This window comes from Aspergillus fumigatus, chromosome 2 (genome assembly GCF_000002655.1).
Source record: "Aspergillus fumigatus Af293 chromosome 2, whole genome shotgun sequence".
Lineage (NCBI taxonomy): Eukaryota > Fungi > Ascomycota > Eurotiomycetes > Eurotiales > Aspergillaceae > Aspergillus > Aspergillus fumigatus.
This window is the reverse complement of record NC_007195.1, coordinates 3,643,121-3,657,690: the sequence shown is the minus strand read 5'-3', so window position 1 is coordinate 3,657,690 and position 14,570 is coordinate 3,643,121. Positions and strand designations below refer to the sequence as shown.

The following is a 14,570-nucleotide window of genomic DNA, read 5'->3' as shown; positions in this document are numbered from 1 at the left end:
TACTGTGTTGGTTCGCCACAGAAAGGGGGGGGATTAGGCCGGAATGCTTTTTCTGTTTACTGTGTGCCTTATTGCTTCACATTCCTCCTGAAATTTGGCCAGCATCAATATTATGTTGACCTGGTCCGCCTTGCTATTGTTTGCTTTTCCCCAGTAGTTTATCCTTTTATGGTTTGTTCCTTGGTCTTTGGGTCATTTTCTAATCAGCCCATCTATTCCCTATTTTCCTTGCGTGGACGCCGCGATGCGTCACGTTGATGAGTCTCATAGGCGGACGCCAGCATCACTCTGTGCGACCTCCTAATCACCAGGCCGGAATGGCGACAGGCATCATTTCCTGTTAACTCGCAGTTCTCCCCATGATTTCTGACAAACATAAGATTCAGATGCTTGAAAGGACAAAAATATATTGATGACAGCCTTGCGAGAGTGTTTCATGAGTCGTGGCTTTCCAACCACACGGGAGTGTTCGGCCTTCCCGTGCTGTCTTATTGGTGCTACTTATCTTGTGAATCTGGTGATGCGCTACTGAGCGTCTTCTACTGGCCAGACGGACCAAGCCGTGTAGTCTCCGTTCGAGGTGCAGTAGTAATTCCTGTCAGACCCCTCCCCCATTTCGTGGAGAGACCATGAACTAAGCATGGATGGTTAGCAAAGCGTCCATACGCCTACCCTCTCCCTTCGAGGCCAATCAAGAAAAAGCGGGTGCTTATCCCGGACCTCGTAAAGCCAGATGCGACTTTCCTGGGTCGATTGTCATGTGCGACATCTCATCTACGAGTAGAATTCGGACAACGAAGTAGCCACACATGCCTGGCGCTGATCGTGCATCGAAGCTGTTCGTTCAATCTGATTATTTTATCAATATGGAGGGAAGTGAGTGACAGCAGAAGAGCCTCAATTCGGCTCCTTCAGCCCAGCTATGTCGGTATGCGTTGCCACTACCGTCGGGCTGCCTTTAAGCAGCCATGCAGTCTAATCATCCAATGTTTGAGAACTTCGACTCTCACACCTCTAGATCCTCTCGATCAAAGTATTTTGATCCATCCAAGCAGTGATTTATTCAATCGTGACTTGTCTTCAACTTTCGGGAAATGAAGTATGGCCAATTCTGGAAGAAGGCACCGACATCAGCGTCCTAGTGGTAGGAGGCCTGCACAAACGCTACATCGGTTTCGTCACACGAAGCTCATTCATGCATTTAGCTACTCATCGTGACGACGGAGGACAACACGATCGATCAGCTAGACACCAGGAGTTGACTTCAAGACGGTAGAAAGAAAAATCCATGACTGCTCACGATCAATGCTGATGTAACTTGCTTAAGTGATGTTCCACGCACGTCGTCAGCTTCTCTCTACCAAGATGAAAGTGGTATTCTTACAAGTGATGTGACGCTCGCATCCCCTTCATATGGCCTGTCGTCTCGACGTGATGGACAGCCGAATAATTTCCAAGCGTAGGTTGAAAGCATATAACTTACCTGGGAGGTATGATCCATGATATGGAAGGTACTGACGGGAGGAAACTTGTATAGTGCTCAAAATATACAACAGAACTCTCTCCGCCATTCAGTCCATAGCCCGACCCCACCCATCGATCATCCTTCTGTTGTCTATGATGGAGACGTGACCACGGAACGTGCATACAACACCCAGAGGAACTACCGTGCATCTGCTGGGAACTACAATTCTACGGTCATGGACACTCTCACTACTGATATTGCACAAATGGGAACACGCTTCTCAATCCAGGGACCAAGCAACCTAGAAGGCGATATGTTGGAGAGTCATGATTATCAGCCAGCAAGTCCTCGCCAGCAACATCAGCATAATCATTTTTCAGCGTCTGGATACAGTCCTCCAGCCTTGACTCTTTCGGGCAATTTTGGAGTGCATCAATTTGACAGTAGTCGCATGCTGTACAGTCCTATGCCTGGAATAGGTTCGGGTCATACAGAAACGCACGTCACATCCGAACAGAGCAGTCCTTCGCTTGGGGTGAGTGAGCATTCGTGGTCCAGATACAACACGTGTCTAATGCAATATAGACTCTGCGAAACAGAAAGGCGTACAGCATCCGCGGTGAATCAGGCGGGGGTAATGAAACCCCCCTCGATCGGAGTATGTAACATATGTTACCCATCGCCCGCCTTCGACCATCTGATAATCTCTAGGCTACCAAGTGCAGAAATCTCCTAGCGAGTTCTTTATTGTGGGAAGGGTAAGAACTATATGAGGAGCCCCCGGATCGCCATTTTTCTGCAGGACGTTTTCGTACTATCTGCATTTTCTGACAACTTGTCACCTTGCGCAGGTCTTCTCAATCCTCTGGCATGAAGGCAGAGGACAACAAGGAACCGTAATCTCGGACTTTCACAGCCAAGGCAGATCCACCCAAAGTCAATTTTTCAGAGGCAGATTTGGGGAGGAAATCTTCAGCGGTATCCGCCGCATGGTGGTTGTCAAAGCAATGAGCCAATGCGCCTGGTGTGTGTAAGTCAAGCCCATTGAGAAGCTATCCTACCAACCAACGCTGATAAAATTGTTCAGGCCAATCACCACGTATGGCGGACAAGGAGTAGCCAAACCCGGCGTCGACCCAGCAAAACATGCCATTGTTTATATGCGGGGATCTGTGCCGACTTGCAAACCTGATGAGCCACGAATGACCAAGGAACCCTTGGAAATCAATCCAGCGAGGCCTGACGAGAGACTCGATGAGATGTCTCGTCTGAATTTTGGCAAGGTCTACACGGTCGAACATAATGTCAAAGTGCGCCATGTTGGGATGATATCCTCTACTTCAATGGTCAAATTCAGAGGCTACGCGAGCAATGAATTTAGACTCGACATCTAATGCAGCTTCAACTTGTTCCAAGTGCAATATTCCCGTACGGTCAAGATCGATTGTTTTGGTGCTGGGACCGGACACTGTCCTTGTGTCCAACCTTCAGCTCCTTTCTGAGTGTGATCCCAGAATACGATCTCTAACGAGACTTTCATGCTATCCACTATACGATTTCGTCAGGCTTACTCGTTGCTCAGCTTTCTGCCGACCTAGGAGCACCAGCCCAACAAATACGGTGAAGCTGATAACCAGTGCAGCTAGGCTTCTATTTCCGGTTCTTTTCCTTGATTCTTCGCTCTTCTGCTCGCTCTTTTTCGAGCTCTTTTTAAGGCTGGAAGTTGACTGTCACCAAATACGTATTTGCAACACTATAATAACGACAGCTTTTGACCAAGGCGAAAATACTTTGCACTCATTGCCGTTTAGTGTCTATGTATACGGCTTGAAGCACACCAGTGCAGATTGTGTGTGCAATTTTTTTTTAGGGCCATTTTCATGATTCATGTTGCTATACTTCAGTGTTTCAACAGATTTGTATGTGCGATTGTCTTTCGGGTTATTTTCATGATTTATGTTGCTATCACAGCAGTGTCTCAGAAGAAAAAAAAATCATCGCCTGTTGAGCTGTCTGAGATGAGTATATGACATAATCAAAAAATTTTTTATAATAGTCTTTTGTGAAACAATCGAGAAATAGGGGAAGGGGAAGAGAAGAGTGAATAAGACAACATCGAAACAAGGTCAGCATTGTATAGATGAGGCTAGCCGGAAGTGGCACTATCAAAGGAGTAAATAGTGGAGAAAATACTGCCGCGGGAATCTCACCGCCCGACAGAATTTCTTGAAACTGTCCGAATGAGGAAAACTTTCCAGCCTGTAGTATCCTACAATCAAGCCAGCTTCAAAGGCCCTTCTCAACGGCTTTTGGAACTCTGCGTCGTCAATATGAAACGCAAGCTTGATGCCAATGATGTCCCTTCAACAGAGGTTGAAGAGGAAAAGAACACAAAAGATGCGGACAACACCGATTTCGAGAGCCTCAATCTCGATCCCCGACTCCGCCAAGCTTTGATCAAAGAACAATTCACGAAGCCTACTCCCGTTCAATCTAAGGCCATCCCGCTCGCACTTGAGGGCAAGGATATTCTAGGTAAGCACAGAGCTTCGGTATGCGCTATGGTTTGACCCCGCTAATGAAATCAGCCCGTGCGAAGACAGGCTCTGGAAAGACTGCGGCCTATGTTCTCCCAATTTTACAGACGATCCTTCAGAAGAAAGCTGTACGTTATCCTAGACTCATATTCCAGAAGACGAAGGCTCTAAAGCGCAGGATTATCTAGGCCGATCCATCGCTGAAGGCTACCACTGGCCTCATCCTTGTTCCCACCCGAGAGCTTGCGGAACAAGTTCAGAGTGTTATCATCAAATTTTCTGCATTTTGCGGCAAAGATGTTCGCTCCGTGAACCTTACGCAGAAAGTCTCCGACGCTGTGCAGCGCACGATGCTCGCCGATTACCCGGACCTGATTGTATCTACTCCCGCTCGTGTGATTGCCAACCTGGGTACTTCAGCTCTGTCATTGGAAAATTTGACGCACCTTGTAATCGATGAAGCGGATCTGGTTCTGTCGTATGGTTATGATGAGGATATCAATGCATTGGCGAAGGCGATCCCCCGCGGTGTGCAGACGTTCCTCATGAGCGCAACTCTCACGTCGGAAGTGGATACCCTGAAGGGCTTGTTCTGTCGGAGTCCGGTGATTCTGAAGTTGGAAGATAAGGAGGATGAGGGTGCTGGTATCAGTCAGTTCGTCGTTAGGTATGGTCGATTGTTCTGACTGAGAATGCTTGGCCTCTGGCTAATGATTGTGGCAGGTGCGCGGAAGATGAGAAGTTCCTCCTGACCTACGTCATTTTTAAACTGCAGTTGATTAAAGGCAAAGTCATTATCTTTGTTGGCGATATTGACCGTTGTTATCGTCTCAAGCTCTTCCTCGAGCAATTTGGGATCAAGAGCTGTGTCCTCAACTCCGAGCTGCCCATCAATTCTCGGATTCACGTTGTGCAGGAGTTCAACAAGGGTGTTTATGACATCATCATTGCAGCTGATGAGCAAGAAGTGATGGGATTGCGGACATCTTCCAAGAAATCCAAGGAGGCCACTGACGGAGACGATGAGGCCAAGGACAAGATGGGCTCCAGTGAAGACGAGGACAATGAACCAGAACAGAGCGGCAAATCTGCCCGCCCAGAGAAACGTCGTAAGACATCAGGGAAAGCCAAGGATTACGGAATATCTCGCGGCATCGACTTCCAGAACGTCGCATGCGTTCTAAACTTTGATCTCCCTACTACTTCAAAGTCCTACACCCACCGCATCGGCCGTACAGGAAGAGCCGGCAAAGCCGGCATGGCCCTGTCATTCGTCGTCCCAGCAGACAAATTCGGCAAACACAAGCCCACCAGTTTCCCAACCGCCAAGCACGACGAGTCCGTATTGGCGAAGATTGTCAAGAAACAGGCCAAGCTCGGCCACGAGGTGAAACCCTACCATTTCGAGATGAAGCAGGTCGATGCCTTCCGGTATCGTATGACAGATGCCCTTCGCGCAGTCACACGGTTGGCCATCCAGGAAGCACGTGCGCGCGAAATCCGCCAGGAACTGGTCAAGAGCGAGAAGCTCAAGCGGCACTTTGAAGAGAACCCCGAAGAACTCAAGCAGCTGCGCCATGACGGCGAGCTTCGCGCAGCGCGGATTCAACCACATCTGAAACACATTCCCGATTATTTGATGCCGAGCAAGGGAAGGAAGGGCATCTCCAGCGAGGACGTTGGGTTTGTTGGTTTCAGGAAATCGGGAGACAATCGGATTCGCAAAGCTAGAGAGAAGAATCGGGGTAAGGGTAAGGGGCGGAAACCCTCCGGCGTGAGGAAGGTGGACCCGCTCAAGACCTTTAATCGGGGTCGCAAGTGATAGGGTATGTTGGTGGATGTGTCCTTCATGATAGATCTGGAAGGGAATACAAAAGTTTGAAATGGCTGCATAATCATGTACATACGGGCGATCATAAATCTATAGATACCAAGGGTTATTTATTTATTGACGTAAGTTTCATGCAAGTTGCCGCCAAAAGTCGTCGGTCTAATGTATGATTTGATCCTCATGGAACGCTCCAGTATATGTACTGTAATCGATATCACTGCAACGGGGTGCAGATCATGGAACAAAATTCCGATAATCTGCCCCAAGTAATTTCTTAAGGATGCCGGTATTCAATCCCTCCAAGCCAAAAGAACAATGCACCCACTTTCCTCGTCCGCTATGCCGAAGCTGCAGAATACTTCTCTGCACCGCTTTCGCAGAACGCAGAGTCTCCCGGTAGTTCTCCAACTCCTTCGCTCGCCTGTATTTGATGCGTTCGACTTCAACATCCCATGGAAGGTCCGGAGTCTCGGACGGAGCAGGAGATGGCGCATGGATGGACGAAGCAAGAGATCGCGATGGAGATGATGGCAGTCGCTCGGCTGCGCCACTTTGCGGTACAGCAAGCTCACTGTCGTCAACATGAGGGAGCCACCCAGGTCCTAAACGGATATACTCGATATCCCTCCAAGATCCGTTCCATTCGGGACCTGAGGGTAGCGCCTCGCCGTCCGGGCTAACGCCTTCCCAAGTCAACGCGGGGATCCAGTCGCCGCAGCCTTCGAGATCCAGCCACTTCAGGCAATATGTTACGCGCGACAGTCTGCGCAAAATGCCAGCTGCTTCGGCCCAGTTGTTCTCCATTCCAGAGTAAGAGTCTGTACCGCCGTAAGCGAAGGTGAGAGATCGTTGGGCGGGATGCCTGATGCGCGCGCTCATAGCGTTCGGGGTAACTGTTGGTAACGGCCAGTGCGCCAAAGAAAGATGAGTAATTGTTGATAGACGCGATAGAAGGTCAACAAGGGCGTTCCAGTTCGCAGCCGCGGGTTTGGGGTGCGCTAAGGAGAGGAAGCGAAGATTTTGAAAGCGAAGGCCCTGGCTTAATGCCTTGGGGATCGGCATATTAGGACTTTCATCCGCCGTATCAACTTCTTCGTCATCGATCTCTTCCCATGATGACGGAACGGGCTCCTTAGCCTTGCCTTGCACAAGATTTGCTCCTGACTTGTTCGAGACTAAAAGTTCATGTGAGAGCTGCTTTATAGTCATCCAGCGCCCCAACGCACTGCTCAAATCCAGACGCAAGATCTCTGAGTCGCCATCTTCGGTTAGATCTCCAGCATCACCACTCTCATGGTCATCGGTACTGAATTTCTCAAACAGAGGCTTCAGCCCATGCATCAGCCCTTTCAGAGGTTGGTCTCCCGCATAAATAGCAATATAGCTCAGCAGCAAAATCTTAACGTGACTGGGCAGCACAGCCAGAAATTGCCCATCGTATTCAATATGCCATGCCCATTGCGATGCCATGGACTTCAGAACCATGTGCAACAAGTCCGACTTGCGCGGGAACGTCGTCCCCGGCAGCCGATCCAACCGGTATATAATCCTCTCTACTCGCGCAGCATTTGTGGAGTTCAAGTCTTCATCCGATGTATCCTTATCATGACTCCCCAAGAGCCAGCTCTGGGGAGGCGGCGGTCCGGGAGTCCTCCTCAGCAGTCGTCCAGTGACTCCGACGCGGCGTGCTTCCGGGCGGGGACGAGGTGGTGGGGTTTCAGGGAGCTCTAGCAAGTTCCGTAGGGACGGATGGACCGACCGAGGAGCTACAACCCGGGTTGGGCTGCCGGCGCCATCTTCAGGCGACCGGGAAACCTGCGTGCGACGAAGATGGTTGATCAGGTCGTTGACAGATGGTGTCGATGTGCTTGAGGACGAGGGCTGCGAAGCGTGAAACCGTTCATTTTGGTTACGAGGGCCGGACGGGAGTAAAGTATGATGAGCTGGACTAACAGGCTTCACGAAGGAGTGTTTGTGATGCTTTTTGGGCATAGAGACTATGATAACAATGAGGAAAGAGAAGCAGGTGGGGTGTTGAACGGAGCGGCGTTGGAGAAGCTGGGAGGGTTTTGTTTTTACCCGCGAATGATTCCGCCCCTCCTCAGTTGGAGAAGAGAACAGGGCTGAACTCGACTCTGGAACGACTAAGCAACTCAACAACGTTCTATATCCTCAATTTTTATGTACACGGACTATTCGTAATCTTACATATGTACCTGAGTAACAAAGAGTAGGCGAGCCTGGCTCATATGTCCCTTACCCATGACTCATCTTTCATTTTGCCCTCTCGTTGCGGGCCTTCTTCAATCCATGTCTCAGCGAGACCGTGTTTGGGGTCTTCATCGGAGAGGCCTCTAGTCCGCCTTACCTCCAGGACAAGATCCCGGACCTTCTGGGTAACCTCCTTTCGCAGTTCGATCGCCTCTTCGTCGTGCAGCAGTTCATCGCTGAGCACCCCGAGGGGAAGGTTGCGAGACTCCGGTGACGCCACCTCGGCCTTTGCCTTGATCTCACGCCATCTTCTTCTCATGTCGCCAAAGACAGCCTCGGAATCTACCTTCTTTCCAAATGTGATGCTAATGTCCTTCCCTACTCGGGGAAGAAATCGAGGAAAACCACGGCTTTCGTGCATGACCTGGTCAAATCCCTCTAGCCAGATTGGGACAATGTCAGGACACTCGTTTGCTTCCAGTATTAATCGAGCGACGCCCCACTTGAAATAACGCATCGTTTTGTTCGGAGCCTGGTGTATTTTTCCCTCGGGAAAGATGTGGACCCAGGAGTAAGAGTTGCAGGCGTAGGCAGACGGCGCCAGATGTGAGTCTATTCCAGTAGTAGTGTACGCCGTAGGGAGATCCGAGAATGGATCGACGCAGATGTTCTCTAGGCTCCAGTGCTGTCTTTCAGGAGGCGGGAGGTGTGGATCTGGAGGGAATGGCCCCTTCGACAATAACCGGATAGCCTGGGTCACGGCTGGCTGCGCCAAACCGCCATGGGGCGAATGTGCTAGTCGATGTGTGGGAAGGACTTGGCCCATCGTGAAGAAGAGAGCTAGAGGTCTACTCAGGTCCAGCTGGTTAGCCGCAACACCCTGACCAGATAGTGTGTTGTTTCATCTTACCGGCTTTGATAACAGATATCATGGCTGCCAAAGCCCCATCTTTTGTTGGACGAGGAAAGTCCAAAATTCCACCGTAACGGGATCGCTCCCCACATGATCGGATCATCCATACTGCTCGAGTCAGCGACGATGGTAAGCTTCGTTGAGGTCGCAGATGAGGGTCGCCTCAAACTTCAAGGCGCATCGTACGTACGTACACGCTAATATGGTTCGATACTGTCGAATCAATCCCATGTCAGCGATTGATGTCCGCCAAGCAATCAGACAGAAACAGGGAAATTCTGTCGAGTAAAGAGGATCGATACCTGTGAGCAAACCCCTCGTCCTTCGCGACACATCCTGTCGAGATTCAAGTAATTCCAGAAAGGACTCCAAGCCATTGATTTCCGGACGACTACACATGTACAAGAACGAACGGCATAACGCAGCGACTCCGAAGATCGTTGTGGCCGAAAGTGCTCTCCAAGGAAGAGAAGGGCAATCACCCGTCGCGCTGCGATCCGTAGAACGGGACATGGTATACAGCTCTACCGAGAAGAATCCATGGACAAAGACTGCCGCACTTGATGATGCCAACGAGGGCCAAAGAAAGATTGAAGAGCAATGAGGGGAGGAAGGCCTACATAAATTCCCCAGGTAGAGATGCGCCGTGTGAAAGCAAGAGACGCCTTCATTGGCTTTGGCTTTGCGGCGGACGTCGGAGGCGAGCACGGACCACCCAGCACCTCCGAACCTCCAGAATACAGTATTTTCGCCCCGAGTCTACACATCACCGACAACGACAGCGCAATTCTTGCAGCACTTTGAGCGAACAACTTGACAGGATTCCGTCAAGATGTTCAAGGCCTCGTCACCGCTCCTCTCGGGTCTTCTCTGGTACGCCCCAAGCCTCCGATGGAGCCTCTACAGTGGCTCTTCCCCTCTTGTCCTTTTTTCACTGCCATCAAGCACACGACTAATGTGAGCGAACGAACAGGAAGATCCCATGGCGTCTTTCACGGCATCAAAAAGCACGGCAACGGAAGCGTCTACGCGCCGTTGACCGGGTAGTCGACACCCTGAGCGCCGCCTTGCGACGAAACGGCCAGAGCACAAAAGCCATTGATCGGTGGTATGCGGAAATGCCTCGGGAGGAAGAAATGTTGCCCAAGGACAAATACACGCTGTTCGATAAGAAGGAAAAGACTTATCGGAAGGGTATTCACAGTACGTTTGTCTCGACATTGTCACTAACATGTTCTCAAGGCGGATGTATGAGGATGCTGACAATTTTCTTTAAGAACTGCCCAAGTGGACAAGAGTCAGCCAGCGCTTGAACCCTCCCGGTTTCTAAGTTCTCTAGTTCGACGCATGATACTCTTCAGAACCGTCCATACAATCCGCTGAAAATGTCTGTACAATACACCACAACCCCTAGCGGCTAGTTCCTCTAATGGAGGTCGAGGTTCAGCTACAAAGGATACAGGAAAGCAAATCGGAGTTCTCGGCTATTGGGAAATTACACAATGACTGCGATGGGTTTTCATCTCGGCTTACTATGCATTCATACAAATTTGAGAGCACATTTCACGCACATACGGATTTCGTTTCTCACCAAGATGATATCTTGGCCATAAGTATAGAACAAATAAATAAATCGGGACCTACTTAGAACACTCTGTGAAACGAATGGAAATTCTCTAAACGGGGTCAATATGATACCTATCTGGCCTATGGACGACAGACCGCTCCATCAGCCTCTCCGAATTTTGCTGTATTTGATGCTACCCCTGGAGAGCGCCCGGTGGCTGGTACATCTTACGCGGCGGCAGTTTTTGGAGTGTTCAAGGTTCATTTGTGATGGCCTGGAAGTAACGAGGAAGTCCAACCGCTATCTCCTTCGTCCGGCTTCGATTGGTTCTTCCTTCATAGATTGCTTTACGTATTCGATAACCACGGCGCACCCTTTGCCAGTCACCGAGGGTCTCTTGCCAACCTGCTCCTCCTTCGAAGTACTTATCTTGCTGCGTGATTGACCTCGCAAAACCTTGCGGGGGCCTTCGAAGAATCCAGCTTGCTGGATCGACTTTCCCATCCGGTGGTTCATCTGCGGAATCTTCAAGTAACGCGAGGCCCTTGACGATGTCTTGAAGTCCTGATGCCCGTCGATTGCGATTGACAGCGACCCTCCAGGAATTCAAATGAGGTCTGTTGGCTGTTTTGCAAGGGCTCTCGGGATATTTGGGTCTCGGTCCCCAGCGAGGTATTGGGTATGGGGAATTAAATCGTGGATCTCCCCAAAGACGTCTTGCTTGAATGGGGACCCGTGAAATTGGATCGAGTACAACCCATGTCTCTCTATTTAGCCAGTGATTGGCAAGCAAAGCAAAGTGAAAAGGCCTACGACCAGGACTAAGCTGGTGGAAGAGCCATTCCAATCTTCGATCCAGGTCGTGCGCTAGCCTCGCCTCCCAGGTGCTTAGACTTCGTAAATGTACCTCTCCATGTGCCACGTGCCTAGCTGTTGATTGATGTCTCTTCCGCAGCTTCTTGGTCTTGTTGGTTTTGTCCGAGCTCCGTGGTCTCTCTGCACTATCTGAGCGTGGAGAGCTCTGAACGGCTCCAGGAGGCGCAGCCTGAAGCCCCGAATCTCTGACTTCTGCACTTCGACATGAACTATTATCGATGCGAAGTTGTGGCTTATAGCGTCTGTGTTCAGCTTCGAAATCTTGTGCGCTTTCCTGCGACATGTCGCCTTTGTCGTGATCAACGTGTTGTTTCATGCATCCCGCGCGACTGGCTGCGTCGGATGGATCGGCGATACATCTTCCAAAGGTCCTTGGGATAAAGTCCAACAACGCGGCGTGTTCAGACGAGAAACTGCCAATAAGTCCAGATTCGGGGCTCCCTGGAGGACCGAGAAGCGGGCTCTGGTTGTAACGGATGCATTTTGACGTTTGAAGTTCCATGCGAGCCGACCACATCTGGTACGCAAGAGCACGAGGTCTCTTTTGAGCCGAATGAGAACCAACTTCCCCATGTCTGAAATTCTTACCAGCATAAAATCCTTCTGAGCGATCGACGAGTCTTGAGTGACCGGGTTCTGTACTTAAAAGACATGGCATGGAGAGATTTTGTCGCATCACCATATTGCGCTTCGGGAATAGCAGGAACATACGGTTGCATTTGCGTACGTATATTGAATGATTCCATGGCAAGGGTATTCCAGCATGGTTATAGAGTATACGGAGATCTCGGAGTTGGCTCGTGTCAGTCGTGGAATTTCCCTCCAGTCTTTTATCCAGTTGTCTTGATGCAATCAGCGATAGTTGAGAACGGTTGGACATTGACATCTGGCTCGATGATACAATATGAGAAATTCGTCGTTCTGATGATTTGAGCAAAGCCATTCGCAGGTTCTGAGTTGAATCACTTTGCCTTTCTGTGCAGGAATGTCCTGCTGTATTTCCACCAGGCGCCGGATACCGCCCAGCTGAAGGACCAGGGTTCCAGATGGCATCCGCCGTCGTGAATTCGTAGCTTCTGAAGCATTTTGGCACCCATCTGAGGAATCGTCGCCTTGCCTTGTACTCTTTCAGCTCTTTTTGGCCAGGATCCCACCAGACCCAGCGAAAGTCGGCCTTGGATGATCTCCACGCCGTCCAGTGATGCAATCTTTGGGCACATTTTTGGAAAAGCCTCTTGTGGAACTCATGTCGTTGCAATGGTACCCAGCCATACCAGGTCCTTGCGTAGCGAGTGTTAACCGTCTTCCCTTGCCTGATGACTCGGTCCCGCGTGAGAAATCGAAAGAATTGCCCAATTTTCCAGAATAGAACCGCGAGGACGAAAATGCAAATAGTTCCCACAAACAATTGGATGAGTACCCTCAAACTAATGTATCTACTGACCCGTATTGGTTGTGCGTAAGCGCTTTTGAAAGAGTGAGAAACAGAAAAGGATTGATAGTGTCGTGCGTGAAGGACAGGCGCCATCTGAGAGATAACCGAGCGTCGGCCAGATGTTCATCGTGATAACAATACTGTTCATAGATTCGAAGTCATCCATATTGCATGAGATAGCTCAGTGGTCGAAGTCAACGTCACGACACGTGAGCGATGGCGCAGAGACCAGTTGAGGCCCAGAATGGAAGGAAGGTGTTTTTCCTTCTCTCCTTTCCAATTCGAGGACTGCAACAGATCGACTCTCCTGGGTCCCAGCTCAAGTGAAATACCAGGGTGGTTTTTCCTACATGATTTACACTCACACTGCTTGGTGATATCAAACGCGTCATCTGCGATTCAGAGTGAACAGACCGTCAGTTAAGCCAGAATGAGTTTTGTGTTTGCATACACCAGGTTCACGCCAATGCAATTGCGCTCAGGAAACGAACAATGTGCTTTTGAAAGTAATGCCCTGAACATCGGATGTGGTATCGCTGGTCTAGGATCGACGGTAGGTTTCATGATCTCATGACCTATGCGGTGCCATGTATGGCATTGCATCCGTTTCCGGTCCCCTGCTAGAGGTGCATTCTCATCTGACATGGCGGGTATACATGCAGCATTTGTACTGGTATTTCTTCTGAGATCTAAGGCATTCTGGTCACTCTCAGTGGTGCTTTTATATGACCCTTCCCGTCGGTGAGGCGGCCGTTCCCTGGTATTCATCCTCCTCAAGCCATCAATCAGGAGTCCAAGACGGAAACGTGTTGGAAGGATCATCGTGGCAAGCTAGCTGTGCTGGGGTAGTCTCGGTAGGTCCACTACATCCAATTCGTCGATTGCCATGCGTCTAGAGACTCGAAGCGATTATATTAGATGGAAAGGAGGTCATCGCTAGGGTCTTGTAGGTGATGCCAGGGTCATACCAGCACGTGAAGTAGTAGTGACCTGTCAACCATCAAACCACTCAGCCAAAAGGTGCCTAGGCTCCCATCTCCAGCAGAGTAGGAAAGGTAGTGCATATTCTGGTTACCATAATCTCTATTGTGCCTTGAGACCACCGTTCAATACATACCTATATACTTATATAGATATCGGAATCGGGTTTGAACTCTTTAGATTGCTTGCTCTTTTGTGTTAACCTGATTCATATAGAGGGTATCTATTCGATATCTATGCAAAAATTCTTATCTATGCGTCTTCAGAGCGTTACTAAACCTTAGTCTAGTGTATGGATGACCATCTGTTGATCTCCGTCGGATTTGACCAGGGATAACACCATGTCTTTGGCCCTAAGCATGAAATTGTGCACTCGTTTCGCCTCCACTGCCTGTAGCTGACCGCTATAGCTGTGCTAGGAAAGCGACCGAACTCACGAGTCACGGATGACATCGTGCATAAGTGGAGAGGATTATCCTGTGACATTAGACGGTTATGCCATAATGGTACCCTACTGTGACATCCCATCGGACAACAAGTTTTGTTCTATCAAGCTGTCAAGCACCTAGTCTAGCTCTAGCAATGTCTCACACAAGGGTTGGACGTAACAAGTGAACAAATTGAAGCACTACTGCTGGAGCTGGGCCTCGGTGATGCTACCTCGATGCATTCGTTCGTGGCTAGTTATTTAAGCCAGTGCCCATCGTAGATCAGAATCCAGACGATGCAAGCTCCTAACATACCTAAAATATAG

General features: G+C 49.7%; 5 protein-coding genes across 5 annotated transcripts; 2 read left to right on the top strand and 3 right to left on the bottom strand.

The window, feature by feature from the left end:
• The first annotated feature begins 1,489 nt into the window (after positions 1 to 1,489).
• Positions 1,490 to 3,528, top strand: AFUA_2G13985 (uncharacterized protein). Its single transcript, XM_077804198.1, has 5 exons — positions 1,490 to 2,000; positions 2,051 to 2,123; positions 2,177 to 2,223; positions 2,317 to 2,495; positions 2,553 to 3,528. The coding sequence occupies exons 1-5, from the start codon at positions 1,500 to 1,502 to the stop codon at positions 2,857 to 2,859; spliced, it is 1,107 nt and encodes a 368-aa protein (XP_077660360.1). The 5' UTR covers positions 1,490 to 1,499; the 3' UTR covers positions 2,860 to 3,528.
• A 177-nt stretch (positions 3,529 to 3,705) lies between these two features.
• Positions 3,706 to 5,824, top strand: dbp9 (ATP-dependent DNA/RNA helicase; the record flags this gene model as incomplete). The annotated part of the gene is made up of 4 exons (XM_750638.1): positions 3,706 to 4,000; positions 4,054 to 4,130; positions 4,191 to 4,669; positions 4,726 to 5,824. 4 exons carry the CDS (start codon positions 3,706 to 3,708, stop codon positions 5,822 to 5,824), a joined length of 1,950 nt encoding a protein of 649 aa, XP_755731.1.
• Positions 5,825 to 6,067: 243 nt separating this feature from the next.
• On the bottom strand, positions 6,068 to 7,825 carry AFUA_2G13970 (uncharacterized protein; the record flags this gene model as incomplete). The annotated part of the gene is made up of 1 exon (XM_750637.1): positions 6,068 to 7,825. One exon carries the CDS (start codon positions 7,823 to 7,825, stop codon positions 6,068 to 6,070), a length of 1,758 nt encoding a protein of 585 aa, XP_755730.1.
• Positions 7,826 to 7,908: 83 nt separating this feature from the next.
• On the bottom strand, positions 7,909 to 9,470 carry AFUA_2G13960 (tafazzin; the record flags this gene model as incomplete). The annotated part of the gene is made up of 4 exons (XM_750636.1): positions 7,909 to 7,977; positions 8,094 to 8,892; positions 8,955 to 9,065; positions 9,148 to 9,470. 4 exons carry the CDS (start codon positions 9,468 to 9,470, stop codon positions 7,909 to 7,911), a joined length of 1,302 nt encoding a protein of 433 aa, XP_755729.1.
• Positions 9,471 to 10,824: 1,354 nt separating this feature from the next.
• Positions 10,825 to 12,620, bottom strand: AFUA_2G13950 (uncharacterized protein; the record flags this gene model as incomplete). The annotated part of the gene is made up of 3 exons (XM_750635.1): positions 10,825 to 11,088; positions 11,432 to 11,975; positions 12,367 to 12,620. 3 exons carry the CDS (start codon positions 12,618 to 12,620, stop codon positions 10,825 to 10,827), a joined length of 1,062 nt encoding a protein of 353 aa, XP_755728.1.
• Positions 12,621 to 14,570: the final 1,950 nt, after the last annotated feature.